The sequence below is a fragment of the Mastigoproctus giganteus genome, chromosome 1 (assembly GCF_048544385.1).
Source record: "Mastigoproctus giganteus isolate SK-2022 chromosome 1, ASM4854438v1, whole genome shotgun sequence".
NCBI lineage: Eukaryota > Metazoa > Arthropoda > Arachnida > Uropygi > Thelyphonidae > Mastigoproctus > Mastigoproctus giganteus.
The window spans coordinates 215,903,806-215,927,083 of record NC_143575.1 but is presented as its reverse complement, the minus strand read 5'-3'; the positions used below and the strand labels follow the sequence as shown (position 1 = coordinate 215,927,083).

Genomic DNA, 23,278 nt, shown 5'->3' with positions numbered 1-23,278 from the left:
AAAAAATGCATTATTCTATATTATATTTTCGAAAGTTGCCGTGGAAGAGATCTGTGTTCACTCAAAATATAATCAGTAAATGCATTTCTAATGTCATTAGTTTTATTTCCTGCTTGTACTGATTGTGCACATTTAATATTCTATACACGAGTCATTGTCAAAATATCTTCAAAATTATAGCTATCTCTTTCTCTTACAAAATTATGAGGGACACATAACAAGCCTTTACAATATTCACTGCGAGTTCTTGAGATACATTGAGAGGGTGATGGAATATTCTCCATTTATTACTTAAAATTCCAAAGACACATTTCACATACCTTCTTCCTCTGCTTAACACCTATAGTTGAATACTCTCTTTTTGTATTTAACACTTTTCCATCGAATGGGCACATTAAGTTTTTACGTAGACTAAATGCCCCATCACCCAAAAGGACCTGTGGAACATTTGGACTTGTAGTACTGGGCAGTGACCTTGACAGGTAGAGATAATAAATTTTGCTTGATTAATTTCCATAATCACACACCATTTGAAATATTTTTAAAAACAGTTGAATCACAATCCTTTCTGTGCACTCCAATATTCGAAATCTGCAACTGCCATCAACACAGTTGAAAAGTATTCTTTCTAGTTATAAAACAAAGAACTTTCTTCTGGTTTTATTATCCTTACATGCTTCCTGTCTACTGTGCGGAATTTTTTTTTTTTTTTCAAACCCTTCTGCAGTTGCCACCAATTTTTCTAAAGTTGGATTCGGTATATATTCTTCTTGTAACATTGTCCATATGCTACAGTATGCACAGTTCTCGATCTCAGATATTGTAGATATTCCTAGCTTGTGGGTGTAATGTAAATCTGTAAATGTGGTACAACTTGATAAATACCTGCAACAGAAAACATTAGTCTATTAATTAGTAAGCGTGACCACGTTAAATTTCCACCGAGTTTTGATCTAAGACTTTAATCTGTTTCAGAGAAAGAAGTGATTAAGAAATGGGCAAATATAAAAGATAGCTGGATGAAATTGCTAAAAAAATAGATGAACATGAATGATCTGGGAAGGATGTGAAAACTGTGAAGAAATATGTTTACCATGAACAATTGAGTTTCTTAAAAAAGATAACCACTCCAAAAGAGACCGATTCCAGTTAAGCAATTAATGAAGAGAAATCAAAGGAAATAAGGGATAGCCCACATCAAAGTACTTCTCGCTCAGTGGAAGAAGGGATTTCGGACAATTTTTCAGAAACTGGGAAACAAAATAAGAAGCAAATATTGAGTGAAGTTGAAAGATGAATATTAAACACTTTGGAGACTCCAGTAAACCATATTTTTTTTTGTTCTTTAAAGGCATTTTGCCATCATTATAGAAATTGAATTACACTTCATTTTCAAATGGGGGTTCTCCAAGTATTAAGAGATATAAAGGCTCTACCTGTTGTGCAGGCACCTCCGTAGCCAGGTGGGAAGGAGCAGCAGTGCGTAGCACATGTTTCTTGATTAGACTGGGGTTCGAGCCCATCACCACCAAATAAGGAGGATGCAGAAAGGTCAGGGCATATCCCGGAGCAAATGACCACCGCATATCCCGGAGCAATATGGCCTTAGTTGCTAATGCTCCTAAAAAACCAAATAACAAACATACCTGTTGTGCAATTTCCATAATCATTTCCTCAACCCTTCTCAACTCAGTATTTATCCTCAACCAAGCAACAAATTGTCCATCAGCCAGTGGATATCTTCTAAATGAAAAGTCACCATGTACAGGAGGAGGAGCGAACAGTAACAACCAGCAGAATATAAATCTTGCATCCCCAACATCATGTATGTTGGAAATGTCCAATCAATCCCTAGGAAGTGCAACACAAACATATTGAACTATGTAAAAAATATATTGAATAATGATTTATTATTAGTTTTATTTAAATCCTCCTTTCTTGCTAATTTTTTTTATAAAATTGCTAAAATATATTAATATAACTTGCCCAGTTTTTCTACAGGTGAAATGGACTTCCTCATTGTCGAATTTTGACAAAGTAAACTGTTGTATAAATGGAAGTAGTACATTAAAAAATTTTGATTCATTCTGCTTTAGCTTATCAAATAATGTAACAAATGCTCCCACTGTAATCCTTTCATAATTTAGTGTATGTATCCAGTGAATTTGTTAACTTTTTTTTTTTTCCTTTGATACAACAAATACAGATAAAGGGCAATGCCCTCTTTGATCCATCACACACCATGGTTTGAAATAAACTGACTGGACGACTCATTTACAACTGGAATTGCTGTGTCCAGCTGCCATTGATGTTTCTGGTAGAAAACCATGGTGTTGTGGCTAGGCATGATCACGGTGCAACATGTGAAACTAACTGTACTTGTGTATCTTGGTTATTCTTTTATTGGCATGGTGTGCAGTTAAATTGAAATGGCAAAAAGTGAAAATTTAAGCACTTCAACTTGTGTAGAGTAAAAATGTGCCTTTGAAAAAGGGATTTTTCTTAAAGGAATATAGATAATTCTTGGACATTATGATACTTTGTATCATTTTTCAATGATTGTATTACTGTTCTTTATTACATTGTAAAATTAGTGCACTGTATACATTTCTGTTTTTATCTTTTTTATTACCTTTTAATTATCTTTTCTTTTTTAATGAATATGTATATGAAACTATGAATATTTATTGCCGTGAGAAATCCTTTGCTTATCAGTTAACTTAATTATTTATTAACATTTTGATTAATATAACTAATTGTAAAATTAGTTTTTAGTTTAATCATCAGTTTTGTGGGAAATTTATTTTGTTTATTTTAACAATAACTGTCTGTTATTTTAACAATATCATATCATTATTGTCACCAAGGCTTGAATCTGCATACAAGATTATCATAGCAGCTGAAAAATATAGCCTGGTAACTAATATTTTGCAGATTAATGTAGTAAATGAGTTTCATGATTGCCATGGTCTTCACCTTGCCAAGAATTGCTGTGTGACTTGGCAAAGTAGATTATGATGTGCTCTTAGTGAGGATTCTATAAACTATCAAGAGCATTCTGGTACAGATTGAATCATATTGGTTGACGGAATGGTAAAGAATGGTAGGTCATCATATCCAGCTTTTTGTTAGCATAGCACATAAACTAAAGTTACCTTTAAACATAAAAGTGATTAGTTGTGTTACACTTTTTTTCTTTTAAGTAAAGATATTTTTCAACTGCTTGAAATTTATAAAAAGTAATAAAGAAGTTGAATACTGCAATTTCAGAACTAGAGTATTTGCACTCTGAACCATTCATTAGATGCTGAAACTTTTGCTGATCATTTCAGTTTCCACTACAAGTGCAACCAGTTGTGTCAGATGAGTGTGTGGGAAGGAAGGAGAAATTGTGTATGCTTCAGCACAGGGTTGCCAGGTTGTGCAAAGCATTGCAAATTAAGCTACGAATAGTATATCTCCGTGTGATTAAATCAGTACATTAGGTTATATGTGGCTTTTCCCATTGAAATAAAAAAATTATGCTCCATTATTGTACAGAGATATACAGTGTACTGTTTAGTTTAAACTTTTATGTAATAACTTGTGTAGTGCACGCTAAGAACACTTCTTCTGTACAAAATTTTTTGGGAAGAAGCAAGAAAGCTGGATCTCATGAAGTTAAACCTTTCGGGGTGAGAGAGAGAGAGAGACCTGTAATTACTTCCATAACAGGTCCTTTCCTTTTTTTATTTTTAATTTCTGAAACAAGTTTTCAATTTGCTTACACTATACCATTACTTACTAAATACAATATACAGTCTGTCCTCATATAGCACGATAGTTGCGTTCCTAGAAACCCTCGTGCAATGCGAAATCGTGCAATATAAACAACAGGCCCTATGGGAAAAATGGGGTTAGGTTCTGACCACCCAAGACTGAACGCACATTTGTAACCAAAACATTACCAAACACAATAAATAATCGTAATAAAATACTTACGCATTTTATTACGACTATTACGTAATAAAATACATGTGTTTTTAATTGAAAAATGAAAACCATTGTTTTTCACACTTATTTCATTTAAACAATATAATGATTAATTTTGCTTGAAAAAAATTATAAACATAAATCATAAATGTGCAAAATTTCAGCATTATACATGTCTACTTACAAGGTTTAATTAGAAGTTCAGCGGATGATATTGTAATTCATGAAGACAATAGTAGCTAAATGATTGTGAGTAGAGCTTACAGTGACATCTTTTGAGCCTGTGCACACTTAAGTTTTAAATTATGTGCTAGTCGAAAGGAAAGCTGCTTTGAGTGTACACTTGGTTTTGTTATTTTGTCACATGTACTGAAATGAACAAAATTTGAAAAATGTGCAAATGCTGACTGAGACCAAAGTTCAAAGCCCACTGAAAAACAAGGAACTGTTTCCCTTATGTGCACATGTTCTTTTGCTTAACATGCATCAGCTGTTAATTTGCAGTTTTGATTTTAGGATATTTTATACAGAGACATTTTGTGTGAATTTTCAATTTAACAAGTCAAAATAAAGTTTACAAGTACAATTTTTATAGTTTCTTCTTTTTTTTTTCCAGTATATACTAGTTTGAAATTTCCTTCTGTTTCTTAATAATACACACACACACACACACACACACACACACACACACACACACACACACACACACACACACACACACACACACACACACACACACACACACACACACACAGTATAGGATATTTTTTTCTTACATCTAAAGATCCCTATAAGTAAAAAGGTGTTGGAAACTGTAATGTAAACTTCTTTCAACAGCTTATTTTCTAGGTAAAACACAAGCCATTAAATAAAACCTAATAATGATTGATATAATAAACAAACGCCTTACTCCATTAAGGAGGAGTAAGGTGTTTATTTCTGTAACTTGGAGAAATTAAGGAAACAAGAGAGGAAAGGAAAACACAGTGGACTACCTGAAAACATTCCCATGAGAAGATTTCCAAAAGTGTTTTGATCAGTGTAGGCACAATAAAGAAAGACCCAGAAAAACAGTGTTTAGATTTCTTTCCTAGTTTAGGATTAAAGTAAACTAAGCAGGTCAGTGAAATAAATTTATGTTAACATTTTAATTGCACTTAAAATTTAAAACAAAATAATAAGCATATGGAGTTTAAATACACAATTGATTTAAGGAATTAAATATTCCAAAGAAATTTAAGTTTACTTTTTCTTAAAAACTGAAAACTAAACTTTTTTTTTTTTCTTATTCTGCTCTACATGCATGTTAGGCATGTGTATCAGATGCAATTATTTTAGCATGTGCACATGCACGCACACAAACATTTATTTATAAGAGTTAATTAGAGAAAAATGTGTAATAAGAGAAAGATAAATGTTGCTATACATAAATATGTAGTAGTTATTGGGTAATTTTGATTATTTTTGTACTTATTACTAAAAATTTATATATTTCAGATGTAAACAAGCAAAATGCAAAGTTCCTGAACATTTGTATCCACCTGTATTGGCAGAAAAGTATAAATCTGACTTCACCGACTTGCCAGATGTGAGAAGAGTTTTGTTATATCCATAAGAATGTATTAAAAAAATTGTGAATATTTTGGGAAACTCAAAAAATTGTTTTCATTTTTGCAGTTTTTCTGAGAAAGAACAACAAAAATGAAAAAATTTTTGAGTTTCCCAAAAAATTCATTTTTGTTGTTCTTTCTCAGAAAAACTGCAAAAATGAAAATGGATTTTCCTTAATTCGGATGAACTTCTTTAAATTTTGACGTGTTCTGACACATACAGGATACAAAAATTCTAATTTCTTTAGAAACATCATTAATCACTTATTTGAAATGCTTTGAACCATGCAGTTATTTTACAAATAATAATGCAGTTTGGAATTTGATTATATTCCTTTAATGGACAAATAGTGCAAATGTATCATGTAGATACATAGCCGTAATAGTAAACTAATTTATCCACTAATGAAGGGGCTATAACCTTTGAAATAGTCTATTTGCATAATGTTGCTTGCTACAGATGAATAGCAGTATACAGACAGTTCCCGCTTTACGAGTTCTTTTTTTTAGTATAAAGTATCAACAAAATCGAAAATATGAACATTAATTCTAATAAATAACTGGTAAACATCCTTAAATATGGCATTTCAAACCACTCGCGTAACTACACAATACAGTGTTATTGTGTGTGTGTTTGTTTGTTCAGGCAGATGAGAATGTCTCACATAACATAAAGCAGTTACCATGCTGACGTTACAAAGAATGGATGTGTTGCTCTTCATTTTCGCTGTCTTATTTTAAATTTATCCCACTTATTAATACTGTACGGTATACCAAAATGAAGTCATATTATGGAGAGTGATTTTAATAAAAAGAAATAGCAAATAGGAATAACATTGGAAACAAAATATGAGATCATTAGCAAACATAGGGCTGGAATGACTATTAAAGAACCATCAACAAGTGATGGACCATCAAAGAGTGTGCATTTATCCATGATGATGAAGAATAAACATTCTTTAACATTTGTATGACATAAATAATTTCTTTATTATTATAATTTTCTTGATTTTAAAGGCTATATGTTCTCATTTCTTTTGATAAATAAATCATTGTTTAAGCATAAACTATTGTTTTGTTGATCTTTATTTACCATTACTAGGAGCAAATTTGATTGTTGAGAATCCCTGTTTTTAACATTGTCTATGGAGAAATAAATTCCCACTTTACGAGTTTTCGCTTTACGAGCATGCACTAGGAACAAATTAACTCATAAATTCAGGAACTACCTATACTTCCCCTTGTGAGGAGTATATACCTGCTAGCCCTTCTGATTTAGTCAGAAGCTTTCTAATGGTTTAGTTTTCTTCCAATTTTTAGTCATGTTTGTGTTATTTTTGAAATATGCAAATATCTCCTCCCCAAATTTAAGAACCTAACAAATTTATGATATGATATGAACTTAAATATCGACATTGGACTCTCTTTTTATATTTTTTGCATGAAACTAACAGTTCATTTCAAAACTTGTTCTTTGAATAGTGCTATTAGATGACATATTGGTTCTCCAGATACCATTATATTTAAGTTAAATCTTACTTAGTGTAAATTTAACCCAGTTGCAACCTATTAACTCTGTTTTACAGCTGACAGACTTTAGAATGCCATTAGTAAGCAGTGGTTTTACAATCACTTTATAAAAAAAATCATTTGAAAGAGAAAATTAAATGTAAATTAAAACATTAATACATTGCTATTATTAGATAATGCACATGCACATCTTTCCACTGAAATCTTGTTATGCAATGATAAAAGTAGTTTTTTGGTGATTCTCAGAGTGAACAGGACTCAAGCGAATTTAAAATAGTGCCCAGCATTAAAAATTATAACATAAAAAAGTGCTATTTGCAAGTTGGAATGAAGTGTGCATGTACAACAATGCTAAGAGTGTAGTGAATAAATTTGAGGTGCTGGTCAAAATATCAAAGGCAGATATTGTTGGGATATCAGAGACGTGGTGTCACGCAGATACACCGATGAGCCATAACATTATGACCAGCAAGTCGTTATGCAAATTGAAGCAACTGCAGGTGAACTACGGTGGAGGTCGAGACACTGTATAAAAAACACCTGATTACTGAGCTCCATTAATCAGTGTTACTCTTGTTCTTCAGATGGGGAAGGCAGCGGACTTAAGCGAGTTTGACAAAGGCCAAATTGTAATGGCCAGATGGGATACATATAAATTAACAGGTGACAGAGAAGCCTTTGGAACATATATAAGCTGGTCTGTAATCAAGTCACAAAGGCGGTTAGGCAGGCAAAGGCAGATTATGAGAAATATATGGCAGAGGATGGAAAGAAAAACAGCAAAGAGTTTTTTTTTTTACTTATGTAAACTCTAGAAGGAAGGTAATGAATTAGGTTGGTCCACTTGATATCAATGGTTCAACTGTTGATCCTGCTCAGATAGCTAACAAACTGAATAAGTATTTTGCATCTACATTTACTCATGAGGAGTGTTTCAGGGAGGGGAATACCAGAGGTGTATTAAATTATGGTAGTGAGTTAAGAGATTTTTTAATAACTGAGAACGAAGCGGAGGAGAAATTGTTGAAGATAAACTTAAAAAACACACCTGAGGTGGATGGGACCTATCCCATTATATTAAAGCAGGCGGCAAAGGAAGTAAACAAACCCTTAGCCATATTTATGAGAGCTTCCTTAGACTCAGGGGAGGTACCCATGGACTGGAGATGTGCAAATGTGACCCCAATTCACAAAGGAGGATCAAAGGCTGACACAAGTAATTACAGACCTGTTAGTTTAACTTTGGTTCCGGGGAAATTAATGGAGGCACTGGTTAAAGAACCACTTCAGGATCACCTAGAGAGGACTTCAGTTATAGTTCGAACACAGCATGGGTTTGTTAAGGAGAAGTCTTGTCTGACCAATTTTATTGGATACTATGATGTGGTCACAAAGGAACTGGATGCAAAAAATAATTTTGATATTATATACTTGGATTTAGGAAATCTTTTGATACTGTTGCACGTGGAAGACTACTGTACAAATTGGAGCAGTATGGCATTAGGGGCAAAATTTTGCTATGGATAAAGGGATTGTTGAGTGGGTGAAGACAGAGAGTGGTAATCAATAAACTTTGCTCTTCATGGACTAATGTTATTAGAGCAGTCCACTATGGTTCAGTTTTGGGTCTATTGTTGTTTTCTGTATTTATTAATGATATTGATGAAGTAATGTCTAATTTTGCAGACGATGCGAAGGTTGGCAGGGTTATTAATGACACTAATGACAGTACGCTACTGCAAGAGGACCTAGAAACGTTGAGTAGATGGGCTTGAGAGGTGGCAACTGAAGTTTAACATTGACAAATGTATTGTGCTGCATATGTGTAGCAGTAACCCCAAAGTAACGTATCAACTGTGTGGTACTACACTCAAGGTGGTAGCGAATGAAAAGGACCTAGGGGTAATTGTGCAGTCAGATATTAAGTTTTCTGAGCAGTGTGGACAGTCTGCAAGAGTAGCTCATGGTGTCTTGTCAGTGGTATACAGGAATTTTTCTAGCAGGGATAAGGAGGTGATTATCCCCTTGTATAAGGCAATGGTCAAGCCACACCTTGAGTACTGTATATAGGTCTGGAAGCCTCATTTCAGAAAGGATGTAGAGCTGCTGGAACAAGTACAAAGAAAGGCAACAAGATTAGTGAATGGAACAAAGGGTTGCTCTTATGAAGAAAGGCTTAAGATTTGAAAATTACAGTGTCTGGTGACTAGGTACCTGCGAGATGATCTGATTGAGGTGTATAAAGCCTTGAATGGTTTGAGTATGCTCAATGCTGATGGGATTATTCCTCTATATAATACTCAGAATAATTGCCTGAGAGGGCATAAATTCAAATTGAGGAAAGACAGTTGTAGAATAAATGTGTGGAAGTTTGCTTTTAGCTAGTGTGTGGTTGATTGCTGCAACAAACTTCCATCTGTTGTACAAGTGGCAGAACTAGACAAACATTTGGAGTGAATGGATGGGTGAATTGGGAAGGTTTTTTTTTTTTTTAGCTGATGCTGTATAAGGTTGCTTTCTTGCATCATATGCCTCTACTAATGCTACAGTGTATGGAGAAGGCAATTAAACAATAATGTTGTGCTTATTGATTGATGTATCAAAGATAAAGATATCAAAATTGCTAAGTTCTTCGAAAATTTTCCCAAGATTAAAACAAGTTTGTCAGTCAACTGGTAATGGATGAAACTTGAATTCATTGCTATGATCTAGAGGCCAAATTACAGTCCATAGAGTGGAATTACAAAGGATCTTCACGCCAGGAGAATTTTCAAAAGGTGCCATTAGCTACTATGGTGGTGACATCAGGTTTTTTTTTTTTTTTTTTTTTTTTGAGACAAAGAGGAGTGATATTCATTGATTACCTTCAGTGGGGTAAATCCATTATGGCTTAATATTATTCTTCCTTGCTACAAAAATTTCATAAGCAATTAAAAACCCAAACATCATGGGAAACTCTTCAGAAGGATTGCCTTCGTACATAACAATGCTCTCAGTTACGAGTTGGGTAGTTACAAAGATGATCAATAATTTAAGTTTTGGATTATTATTACACCCTCCTTATTCTCCAGATATGGTCTCTTTGGATTACTACCTGTTTCTTACAGTGAAAAAATATTTGAAATGATGGCACTTTAGGGTGAATAATGATGTTATTCATGTACAGTGGTCTCCGACAGTTTTTAAATTCTGTACAGTGGGATCAACTGACGATGTTACCAACAGTAGATCTAAGTGGGAAGCATTCAAGGAATTAATCGTGGATGGTACTAAAAGTTTCATACTTATTAAGAAATATTGTTCAAGGTTTAGACCTAAATGGTTATCTAGTGAACTAATGAGACTCGTAACAGAGAAGAAAAATGCATGGGATGCATATAAATTTTCAAGCGACTCAGAAGCCTATGGCAGATATAAGCTAGTCTGTAATCAGGTCACAAAGGAGGTTAGGCAGGCGAAGGCACATTACGAGAAATCCTTGGCAAAAGATGCTAAGAAAAACAGCAAGGATTTCTTTACTTATATAAACTCTAAAAGGAAGGGGATGAATCTGATTGGTCCACTTGACATCGATGGTTCGAGTGTTGATGATCCTGCTCAGATAGCAAACAAACTGAATGAGTATTCTGCATCTACATTCACACGTGAGGAGTTATTAAGGTTTGAAAATGGCAGAAGGTTATCAAATTGTAGCAGGATACTTAATGATTTTGTAATAACTGAAAGCAAAGTGGAGGAGAAATTGTTGAAGTTAAACATAAGAAAAGCATCTGGGGTGGATGAGATCTATCCAGTTATATTAAAGGAGGCGGCAAAGCAACTAAGCAAACCCGTAGCCATAATTATGAGAGCATCCTTGGACTCAGGGGAGGTTCCCACGGACTGGAGATGTGCAAATGTATCCCCAATTCACAAAGCGGGATTGAAGGGTGACATGAGTAATTACAGACCAGTTAGTTTAACTTCTGTTCCAGGTAAAATAATGGAGTCACTGGTTAAAGATGCATTGCAGGATCATCTAGACAAGACTGCAGCAATAATTCAGACACAGCATGGGTTTGTTAAGGGAAAGTCTTGTCTGACAAATTTGATAGGATATTATGATGTGGTTACAAAGGAACTGGATGCAAAAAATAATTTTGATATCATATATTTGGATTTCAGGAAAGCTTTTGACACTGTTGCGCATGGAAGACTATTGTACAAATTGGAGCAGAATGGTATTAAGGGTAAGTTGCTACAATGGATAAAAGGATGGTTAAGTGGGAGAAGACAGAGGGTGGTAATCAATGGGTGCTGCTCTTCTTGGACTAATGTTATTAGTGGAGTCCCACAGGGTTCGGTGTTAGGTCCACTGTTGTTTTGTATATTTATCAATGATATTGATGAAGGTATATCAGACTTAATGTCGAAGTTTGCAGATGATACAAAGGTTGGCAGGGTTGTTAATGACAGTAATGGCAGTGTGCTACTGCAACAGGATCTAGATAATTTGGGCAGATGGGCTAAGAAGTGGCAACTGAAGTTTAACCTTGACAAATGCAAAGTACTGCATATGGGTAGAAGTAACCCCAGAGAAACGTACCAACTGTGTGCTAGTACACTTAAGGTGGTAGAAAATGAAAAAGACCTGGGAGTAATTGTGCAGTCAGATATGAAGTTTTCTGAGCAATGCAGACAGGCTGCCAGGGCAGGTCATGGGGTTTTGTCAATGATATATAGGAATTTTGCTAGCAGGGAAGAGGCGATTGTCCCTCTGTATAAGGAAATGGTCAGGCCACACCTTGAGTACTGTGTACATGTCTGGAGGCCTCATTTTAGGAAGGATGTAGATTTGCTTGAGCGTGTACAGAGAAGGGCAACAAGATTGGTGAGGGGAATGAAGGGATTCTCTTACCAAGAGAGGCTTAAGTTCTGCAAATTGCAGTGGCTGGAGACTAGGCACCTGTGCGGTGATCTGATTGAGGTGTATAAGGCCTTGAATGGGTTGAGCACGCTGAATTCTGATGGGATCCTTCCACTTGTTCAGATTACGAACCTAAGGGGGCATAAATTCAAATTAAGAAAAGACAGATGTAGAATAGATGTGCAGAAATTTGCCATTAGCCAGTGGGTGGTTAATTGGTGGAACAAACTTCCATCTGTCATTGTGGAAGTTGATAGGTTGAATAAATTTAAGGAGGAACTGGACAGGCATTTGGAGGGAATGGTGTGATTTTTTTTTTTTTTTTTTTTGGCTGATGCTGCATAAGCTCATACACTTGCTTTCTTGCATCACATGCCACTTCTACTACTAATCAAAGTGTGCTTAGAGTACTAGGATAATGGGTTACACATAAGTGTGCTTAGAGTACTAGGATAATGGGTTACACATAAGTAGTCTAGTGTGAATGTAATAGGAAAGGTAAGGTTTGTGAATTCAACATCCAATTAGCATTCAACCCAGTGTTGAATGTTGATTGGATGGGGATGTATGAGGATCGTTCAGGGTTGACGTTCACTTTATTTTTGCAATTCTAATAAGGCAATGTTGCTTGTAGAACAAAAAAGGAGTAAGCTGACTGCGCAATCAGTTCAACACACTGCTGTTGAATTTCTGCCTTCAAAAGTGCTCTTTGATTGGCCCAAATAAGTGATAATCACTGGGAACTTAATCTAAACAGTGAGAAGGATGGTTCATGATTTCCAGCACAAAGTTGCCAATATCATCATAAGCAGAATAATTCCATTTGATAGTTTTATTCTTGCAAACCACTCATATGCATTTTGAGAATCAAATTGCTGTAATACCAAGTATTAATTGTTGTATATGGTGATAAAACAAATCAACAAGAACTAACCCTTCTGAATTTCAGAATGTGTTTTCCCCTCCAGTTTATAGATGTTCAGTGTAAACAGCAGCTTGTGGCACCTTTAGGACCCACCATTTGTGTACTTTCTTAAACAGGTGTCCATGAGCAGTTGCCTCTACACTTCCAGCATTTATGCAGTTTTGATGCAATATCATGCACTATAATTCATCTGTTTTCTAAAATCAGTCCATTTGCATGTTCACAGTGACATCAGTTAGCTGTACGTGAGGATACAGTAGGTTAACAACATTTTCACAGCCTTCAGAAAATTTGTTGCACCACTCATACACATGTATATGATGGGATTTCTTCCCCATATTGTATACTTAACTTGCTGAAAATTTCAGCCAGTTTCACTTTCTCCTTTAATAGAAATTGGAGGATACTTGTCATTTTACACTTGGAGTGATAGTCTGAAACCATCTTGTACTGATTCTAAGGCACATGGAGGGCATGACTATTGGGGACTGAGAGTTCCCACCATCTGCCATGAAGCGTTTTTTTTTTTGTTCTAGTACATACACCTTTTGTTAAAAATGAAATTCCTAATAAACCTTGAACCACTGTCATGTCCATTGAGATCTGGCAAGCAATAGCTATATTAATCTAATGAAGAATTATAATAATTTTTTTTATAAGCTGTTTCTTATAAACTTGGTGCTTAGTGAGTTATGCAGTTGCTGGTCTTGGAAACCATTAAGTTATTGGAGTTCAGAATTGCTGATGTTAGAAAAGAAGTGGTTCTCATCATGAATCCTGCCTGAGTATGTTTGTTTGCAGTATTAGTCAGTTATTTCTGGGTGTTTCTCCTTATAATTATTAGGCTTTTCTCTACATGTAATTTCTCTCTTTCTGCCACTTCTCATTAATGAACAACATATAACTATGTACAGAAATGCATATCATAATTTTTTTTTAATTTCTTTATCATAGCTTCGTCCAGTTCTTTCAGAATCTGGCAGGAAAAAAAATAAGAGGAAGCTCCAAGAATATCTAGCAAAAAGAGAGAAAATCCAATTAAATAAAAACAATAGGTTCACAAAAGCACACACTTCATCAATATTGGCATCACCTAAATTACAGGTTTGTATAAATATAGTTGATTTTAACCATCATCGTAATCCAGATTATTTACAAATTTTTGTTAAGTTCAAAAATCAGTACTGTGAAAATTGCTAATCATGAATGAAAACAGTTGTTGTTGTTGTTTGGTTTTTAGGAGCATTAGCAACTAAGGCCATATTGCTCCGGGATATGCGGTGGTCAGTCCCTGACCTTTCCGCATCCTCCGTATTTGGTGGTGACGGGCTCGAACCCCGGGCTAATCAAGAAGCGTGTGCTGCGCACTGCTGCTCCTTCCCACCTGGCTACGGAGGCGCCAATGAAAACAGTGAACAGTAGTCTGATAGTACAGAACAGCTATCAGACTACTGTTTGCTGCTTTCACTTTTACAGCCTGACAGTCCAAAAGGACTGTCGGGCTGCTAATCATTATTTTCATTCATGTTATACTATCTTGTTTTCTATTAGATCTTTAACCGTAGCCAGAATAAGCTCTCTTTCATCTAATGTTTGCACAACATCAGTTCACCTCGTCTTGATTTGCCTCTTAACTTATGACCATTCATTTTTGCTTTGAACATCTGTTTAGCTGAACTTCTTTCTCTTATCTTTTCTATATGCCCATGCTATCTTAAGCTTGTCTCCTACTTATGCTTGATTGGTTATTAGTTAGCCCAGCTTTTATCCTATTTCTTCATTTGTAATATGGTCTTGTGATTGCAAACTTGCAATGCAATGGCAGGACCATTTTTTTATATATATATATATATATATATATATATATATACGCACATACACACAGCCGGCCCTCCTTATAACGTGGTTCACTTTACACTGATTTGCTATAGTTCTTATATTATAACCCGTATTACTATAATCCTGTCATAAATCACTATAACGCTCTTACAGAGTCATTTTTGGCATATTTAACGAAATCGTTTCATTTGATGGAGTTGATAGCTTGAAGATGAATAGCAAAACAGCATTAAAATGTTTCCCATGCTGATTCGAGAAATTTTCTCGCACACTAATTTAATTGCAGTACAGTGACTTGTTACATAGTTCCAAGATCATTTAAAACAATGATCAAGTATATTGCTTGTAATATTTGCATTATATGCATTTGTCCGAAGTCTAGTCATCACTCAGTGCAGTATTAGACTTAGTGCATAATGGACAGTTTACTCGAACATTGAATCATAATTAATGCAACCAGTGCAGTTACATTTTCGAAGAGTTAATAATGGCAGATAAGAATGAAAAAGCAACAACGTTAGGATGCAGTACGAAAACTATAAATGTAAGAATAAGACAATTTGAAAATTAAATTAGATGTTTTGAAGTGAATCGATTCTGGTCAGCGACAAGCAGATGTGTGACATAATTTAGGACTGACAAGTTTAACTGTAAGAACAATTATAAAAAATAAAGAATTAATTTTAGCAGTGGGAAAGACAGCTGTTCCACTGCAAGCAACTAGGGCTAGGCCGGCTATTACGATTGAAATTCAGAGACTAACTAATTTTATTGAAGATAATATCCAATGCAGAATTCAGTTAAGTTAAATATTATAAAAAAAAAAAAAGAGAGAGAGAGATTAGCCTATATAATTATCCGAAGAAAACTCACCAAAAAAAAAAAAAAAAATGTGGAACCATTTAAAACTAGTAAGGACTGGTTGAATAGATTTAAAATCCAGGGAGAAGCTGCAAGTGCAGATCAAGGAGCCGAAACTTTCAAAAAAGAACTTGTTAAAATTATTGAAGAGGGGTATTATGTGTTATACTTCTCAACTTGGCGCCTCCGTAGTCAGGTGAGAAGGAGCAGCAGTGCGTAGCACGCGCTTCTTGATTAGACTGGGGTTCGAGCCCGTCACCACCAAATACGGAGGATGCGGAAAGGTCAGGGAATGACCACTGCATATTCCCGGAGCAATGTGGCCTTAGTTGCTAATGCTCCTAAAAACCAAATAACCAATAACTTCTCAACAAGTTTTTAACATAGATGAAGCAGGACTTTTTTTGAAACGAATGCCTAAAAGAGGTTTCGTATTGAAAGAAGTAAAAAACATGCCAGGTGTAAAAGCAATGAAGGATCGGTTGACTTTATTGTTGGGTGGTAATGCTGTGGGGGATTTAAAATTAAAATCCCTTTTAGTTTACCGGGAAGAAGGCCAAAATACAACCCAAAATCGACACATTTTTTCATGATTAAATTCATCAATTAAATTAAATCAATTAAAATCAATTTAGATCAATTAAATTCATGATTTTAAGTTATTGGAATTTTAAGTTAATTTTGATATGTAAGTAGTTAACACATAATTATATACATATGTAATGCAGAATATTTTATATGTACAAATATTTAAATATTAAATATTTTGACTGACATTTGTGCATCTTTTCACCACCGTTTATTATTGATTAGGAAATATCCTATGGCACCGACCGCAACTCACAAATACACATGTTACCTTATGGGAATGTGGCACTCGCTTAGTGCGGATTCATTTAGTGCTCTGTTTTTCCGGAACGAATTATCAGCGTTAAGCGTGGGTCACCTGTATACATACATACTCAGCAATCATTGAATTATGACCACCCCCACCTCATCCATAATGGACTATGTTGCATAGCCTCTTGTAATATAAAAAGCCGAACAGCTTCATACATTAGAGCAGTCATAGTTTGCATCTGGTTGGGAAAGTCAAAGTGATAAAGTAGCAGTTATGGGATGTAGTAAATATATCACTAAGTTTCAAAAGGACATGATTGTGGAAGCTAGGGTATCTGGTCATCCGTATCAGAAGTGGAACATTTTCTCGGTTGCTTGCAGCCCACTGTGGTTAAGGTGTATAAAGAATCACCTTCCGCTGACAGAACTGTAAAGGATTATATAAGATGGATGTTTGTGATGATCAAAGAGTGCAGCATGTTGTACAACAGTTAACGTTGCAGTACAGTAATGGGAATACAAGAATAATATCCCAAATGATGATGTGCCACACATCAGATATATGGAATTCCACAGTAGATGATCCAAGAGACACCTTCTCGTCACCACTGATCATCATTGACAGAATGCTGTGGTGTCAACAACATGCTGGTTGAACACTGGAGGAGTGGAAATGAGTGCACTTGGTGCACTCATTTCCAAAATACCCGGTGCAACATGGCAATGAATGCCTTTGTATATAGCGCCTCCGTAGCCAGGTGGGAAGGAGCAGCAGTGCGTAGCACACACTTCTTGATTAGACCGGGGTTCGAGCCCGCCACCACCAAATACAGAGGATGCGGAAAGGTCAGGAAATGACCACTGCATATCACTGGAGCAGTATGCCTTTAGTTGCTAATGCTCCTAAAAACCAAATAACAAATAGTCTTTGTATATGATACAAGCAATATCAGTCGTGGAATCGTCATGCATGGTGCCCACTATTGAGGCAGGTGGCAGTGATTACTTAATATGGAGCATGTGTTGCTGGCAAGAACTAGGATCTCTGGTGCATGTGGACCAACGTTTCACTGGTGAGGTCTACTGTCAGCTCTTAGGAGACCATGCTCCCTGCCATGTTGCATTTTTTCCCAGGCAGAAATGGGATCTTCCAAGACTATTGTGCCCTGTGATTGGTTCAAGGAACATGGTGAAGATATCATCTATCTTGTTGGCCTCTAAATTTGCCCGACCTCAATCCTATTGAATACCTGTGGATGTAAGGCATATGTACACACAACTGTCATCTGCTCTGGCAATCTGGAAAGCTTAGCAGGCAGCCATGCCTAGCCAGATCCCTATGCGTGTGTCTTCTGACATCTGTTGGAGTGGGTGCCTAGATGAATAGCATTAACATTAGTAGAGGCATATGCTGCAAGAAAGCAAGCTTATGCAGCATCAGCCACTTCACCCCTCCTTTCGTTCCAAATACCTGTCCAGCTGAGCCTTAAATTTATTTAGGCTATCAACTTCCCCAACAAAGGATGGAAGTCTGTTCCACCAATCAACTACCCGCTGGCTAAAGGCAAACTTCCGCACATCTATCCTACATCTGTCTTTCCTCAATTTAAATTTATGCCCTCTCAGGTGATTATTCTGAGCAAGAGGAATGTAAGGCTCAATGCTGATGGGTTTGAGCATGCTCAATCCCATCAGCATTGAGCATGCTCAAACCATTCAAGTCTTTATACACCTCAATCAGATCACCTCGCAGGTGCCTAGTCTCCAGACACGAATTTGCAAAACTTAAGCCTTTCTTTGTAAGAGCAACCCTTTGTTTCATTCACTAATCTTGTTGCCCTTCTCTGTACTCGTTCCAAAAGCTCTACATCCTTCTTAAAATGAGGCCTCCAGACTGTATACAGTGCTCAAGGTGTGGCCTGACCATTGCCTTATACAAGGGGATAATCACCTCCTGATCCTTGCTAGAAAAATTCTGTATATCATTTACAACACACTATGAGCTACTCTTGCAGAACGTCTGCATTGCTCAGAAAACTTCATATCTGCCTGCACAATTACCTCCCAGGTCCTTTTCGCTCTCTACCACTGTCACTGTAGTACCACAGAGTTGATACATTACTCTGGGGTTACTGCTTCCCATATGTAGTACTTTACATTTGTCAATTGGCCCCTCTCAGCCAGTCTGCTAAACTTTTCTAGATCCTCTTGCAGCAGCATACTGTCTTTATTGTCCTTAACAACCCTGCCAACCTTCACATAGTCTGCAAACTTGAACATAAAGCTTGATATACATCAGTATCATTTATAAATACAGAAAACAACAATGGGCCTAACACTCAACCATCCCTTTATCCATTGCAGCAATTTGCCTCCAATGCCACGCTGCTCCAATTTGTTCAGCAGTCTTCCATGCAACAGTATCAAAAGCCTTTCTAAGTTCCAGATATATGATATCAAAGTTATTCCCTGCATCCAGTTCCTTGGTGACCACATCATAGTATCCAATCAAGTTGGTCAGTCAAGACTTTCCCTTAACAAAAGTCTTGTTGATCATCTAGACCAGTGGTCGCCAAAGTGGTCGATAAAAAAAAATATAAGACAACATTGTACGTTAATGAACATTAGATTTTTTAAGTAGGTATGTGAAACTTCATGCGTAAATTGTTTAAAATGGCCAGTTGCACCAGTGTAACTTAAATTGACAATATCGAACTGAAACGAAATGGCAAATGAGTTATTGAGTGTTGCGTCAAAATTTTGATGTGCAGTTTTTTTGTTTAAGTATAGTTTAATTTAAGTCTCATTGGTGCAACTGGGCTTAAAAATAATAACTTACCCTTCAAGCGTGAGGTGTTTCGAAAATAGCTTCAGAAGGGTGAATAATAATAATCGAAATCGTGTAAGATAAGATTCAATAGCGTCACTAAAGTCTATTTGGTTTAAAGTGCAGCGTAGCTTGGTATAGGGTGCAAATTTGATGGCTTGTGATTGGTGCAGATGTGGACTGTCCCAATGTTTATATTTATGTTAACCATTGTTGACACTGATCAGTTCGACATACATCCTTCGCTTACTGCACACGGTTTATGGTTATGATGTATTGGTCTTCTTTCCTGACTACAAGTATAATATATTGCCATTTTTAACCTTAAAATATTCCTGCATAAATCGGTCTTGCCAAGCACCCCCCCCCCCCCCACCACCACTGCACTCTTAAACCAAATGGAGTTTAGCTGTCTTTTGTTCACCCCAGGAATACACCAAAGCCCAAAGGTGATACATAACAAAGTTTCGCTGGGGGATAACATACTTACCCTTTATGGTGCCTCCGTAGTCAGGTGGGCAGGAGCAGCAGAGCGTAGCACACGCTTCGTGATTAGACTGGGGTTTGAGCCCGTGACCACCAATACAGAGGATGCGGAAAGGACAGGGAATGACCACTGCATATCCCCAGAGCAATATGGCCTTAGTTGCTAATGCTAAGCCATTGGTAGTTACGCCACTGTGTGTATATATAGCTGAACTTCCCTATGACAAATTCGATAAATCCAGCGGAAAAATTCGTTATAGAGAAATTTCATTATACAAAGAATATCTTTTTTATTAGAAATTGTTATTTAATTAGAAAATGAAAATAAATCTACATTTATTTTTAATGTATTTTATTTCAAAAAACACTTATTTAAATTACGTTTACACAATTTTCTCTGGTAAGTATCACAAATTAAAAAAATCTGTAATTTTCTTGTGCATAATACAATTAAAAAATGTCTGATTCTCAAAGAAAACTTCACATTTGTTCAGAGCATTAAAAACATTATCAGGAACATTTTCACAAAACTGTAGACCCATAAGAACCGTTTTAAAAGTGTTAATCATTTCTTCACGAGTTGGCTTTTCTACGGGTTGTTCTGATGTGTCTTCAGCGTCATTGTTAATTTCTTCGTGATCATGGTCGCATCTAACACTGTTCAGCAGTATTTCATCTTCATATGGATGTTCTGTTGTAGTCAGATCTTGATCTACATAAACATACCGTATTTCCCCATGTATAAGACGCACCTTTTTTCGAAAAATTTGGGGTCTAAAAACTAGGTGCGTCTTATACAGTGGTTGTAGATTTTTTTACTTGCATTTCCCGCTTTTTCGTGCTTGTTGTCTGTGCACTCATTGTTTCGCACTTGTTACCAGTATATTATGTTACGTTTTGCCACGTTCTGCCCAGAAATGGTTCAGAAAAGATTTTCGTACAGTGCTGAATTCAAGTTAAGAGTGATCCAGTTTGCAAAAGGGAATGGAAATCGTGCTGCTGAACGTAAGTTTGGTCCTCCTCCAACTGAGAAACAATCTGAGACTGGCTACGGTAAGAAGAAACCCCTACTGAAAACGCCACGGCAGGAGAAGGCCATTAGAGGCAAGTCAGTAAAATGGCTTAATTTAGAGAGGGAATTGAAGATATAGATTGAGGAGCAAAGGGCAATTGGATTTCCTGTGTCCACAAAGATGGTTCATCATGAGGAAGAAGAATTGCTGATGAAAAAGAAGTTACTGATTTCAAAGTAGGATACAATTGGTGCTTCAGGTTCATGAAACGGAATGGACTAAGCATGCGTACACGCACCAGACTTGCCCAAAAGATGCCTGAAAGCTGTGAGCACGAGGTCCTTGAATTTCATCGTTTTGTCATTCAATGTCGGAAGACACATCAGTTTGAGTTGGGACAGGTTGCACATATGGACGAAGTCCTCCTTCAATTTTATGTCCCAAGTAACAGAACTGTTGATAAGAAGGGGGTGAAAACTGTACCTGTGAAGACAAGTGGACATGAAAAGAGCCATTATACAGTTGTTCTAGCTTGTTGTGCCGACGGAACCAAGCTGCCTCCTATGCTAATTTTCAAACGCAAAACAATGCCAAAAGAAGACATTCCTCGAGGAGTGATTGTCCACGTTCATGACAAGGGTTGGATGGATCAGGATGGGATGAAGATCTGGTTTGAGAAAGTTTGGAGACCAAGTGGGCTCTTATGCAAACCTGCCCTATTGGCGCTTGATCAGTTCAGGGCACACATAACAAAAAATACAAAGAAGATTGCTGCAGAGCAAAAAACAAAACTTGCCGTCATACCTGGAGGCTTGACATCCCAACTCCAACCACTTGATGTCAGCATTAGCAAACCAATCAAAGCTGACATGAGAGACGAATGGAACCAATGGATGAAGTCTTCTGGGGACAATTTGACACCAGCAGGAAGAGTGAAGAAGCCAACTATAGGAGAAGTTTGTACCTGGGTGAAAAGATCCGCGGATAATATCAAGATTGAGATCATTGTCAAGTCATTTAAGAAGTGTGGCATTTCAAATGCCATAGATGGAACTGAGGATGAGGCAATATATGAAGGCAGTGATTCGTCATCAGACACAGATGAGGACAAGCTAATGGATGGGAGTTTTGACAGTGATGAGTTGTATGAATTTTATGATGAATAAAACTTGAGTTCAATAACTTTATGTAATACATTTTCTTTTTCAAATTTCTGGCCCCAAAATTAAGGTGCATCTTATACATGGGGAAATACGGTAACTATCCAGTGTTATTTCATTTTCGATGTTTCCGGACGATTCTAATAATGTCCAAAAGTTTTTCAGTTGTGAAAATGGCAGTTCATCTTGTTCGTCCAGTTGTTCGACTTCTGTATTCAATGCAAATCCTGCTTTCAAGAAACAATTTTGAATAGTGTATTCAGTGACATCGTCTGTCCAAACTTTTGCCAGTTCAGAGATGCAATCACTAAGGTTAATTGTAACCTCCAAGTGTCTATTTTCTGATAATGCATTGACAATCTTCATTATTATTCTCTTTCAATAATGAAATTTAAAATTTTTAATAATGCCTTGTTCCATTGGCTGGAGTTTTGACGTCACATTTGGTGGTAAAAACAACAACTTCACACTTTTAAGTTTGGCAGAAATACTGGCAGGATGTGCCGGGCAGTTGTCAGTTACCAACACAATTTTCCTTTTTTCTTTTGTTTATACGCTTGTCTAGTTTTAATATCCAGTCTTCAAAGATATCACTTGTCATCCATGCTTTTTTATTAAAGGTGTAGTCAACTTCCAAAGATTTTGTGCCTCTAAAACATCTCGGGTTTTTTGATTTTCCGATGACTAAAAGTCTTAATTTTTCACTTCCTGTCATATTTGCTCCAGCTAGCACAGTGATTCTTTCTTTGCTTTGTTTTCCGCCAAAACATTTATCGTCCTTAAAAGCACGTGTTCTATTCGGTAAACATTTAAGAATAAACTCATTTCATCAGCATTAGAAACATCCTTAGGTTCATATTCTTCTAAAATCTTCTTTAAGGTATTGTTCCTCCAACTGTTGCAATCTTCTTCGCTTACGTTAACACTTTCTCCACAAATATCCTTTTCCACAATTCTGTGGCACTTCTTAAATTTATCTAAATTTACCCAGTGCTCGCATTAAATTCTGTATGTCCCAGGGACTTTGCAAATTTCAGAGCTTGTTGCTTAATTATTGGACTTGATATTGCTATATTCTTTTCACGTATCATTTGCACCCATTTTAGAACAGCTTTATCAACATCTTCATATATACACAACTTAATTTGCTTCTTATCTGCTCCTCCTTCAGTTGCATTTAAAATTGATTCTCGATTTTTTTAAAATCGTAGATAAGCTGCTTGCAGGTATGCCATATTTCTCTGCAATATCCTTTTTCTTAAAACTCTGGTCAATATCATGAAGAATCTTTGCTTTATCATTAATACTT

The 23,278-nt window shown here is 36.2% G+C and overlaps 1 protein-coding gene across 1 annotated transcript in view; it reads left to right on the top strand.

Moving 5' to 3' along the window:
- Nucleotides 1-23,278, top strand: part of LOC150091519 (uncharacterized) — a 54,057-nt gene that overhangs the window by 12,546 nt on the left and 18,233 nt on the right. Inside the window, exons 3-4 of the mRNA XM_090368756.1 lie at nt 5,470-5,560; nt 13,898-14,047. Coding sequence (XP_090224882.1) covers nt 5,470-5,560; nt 13,898-14,047 — 241 coding nt within the window. The remainder of the gene's footprint in view (nt 1-5,469; nt 5,561-13,897; nt 14,048-23,278) is intronic.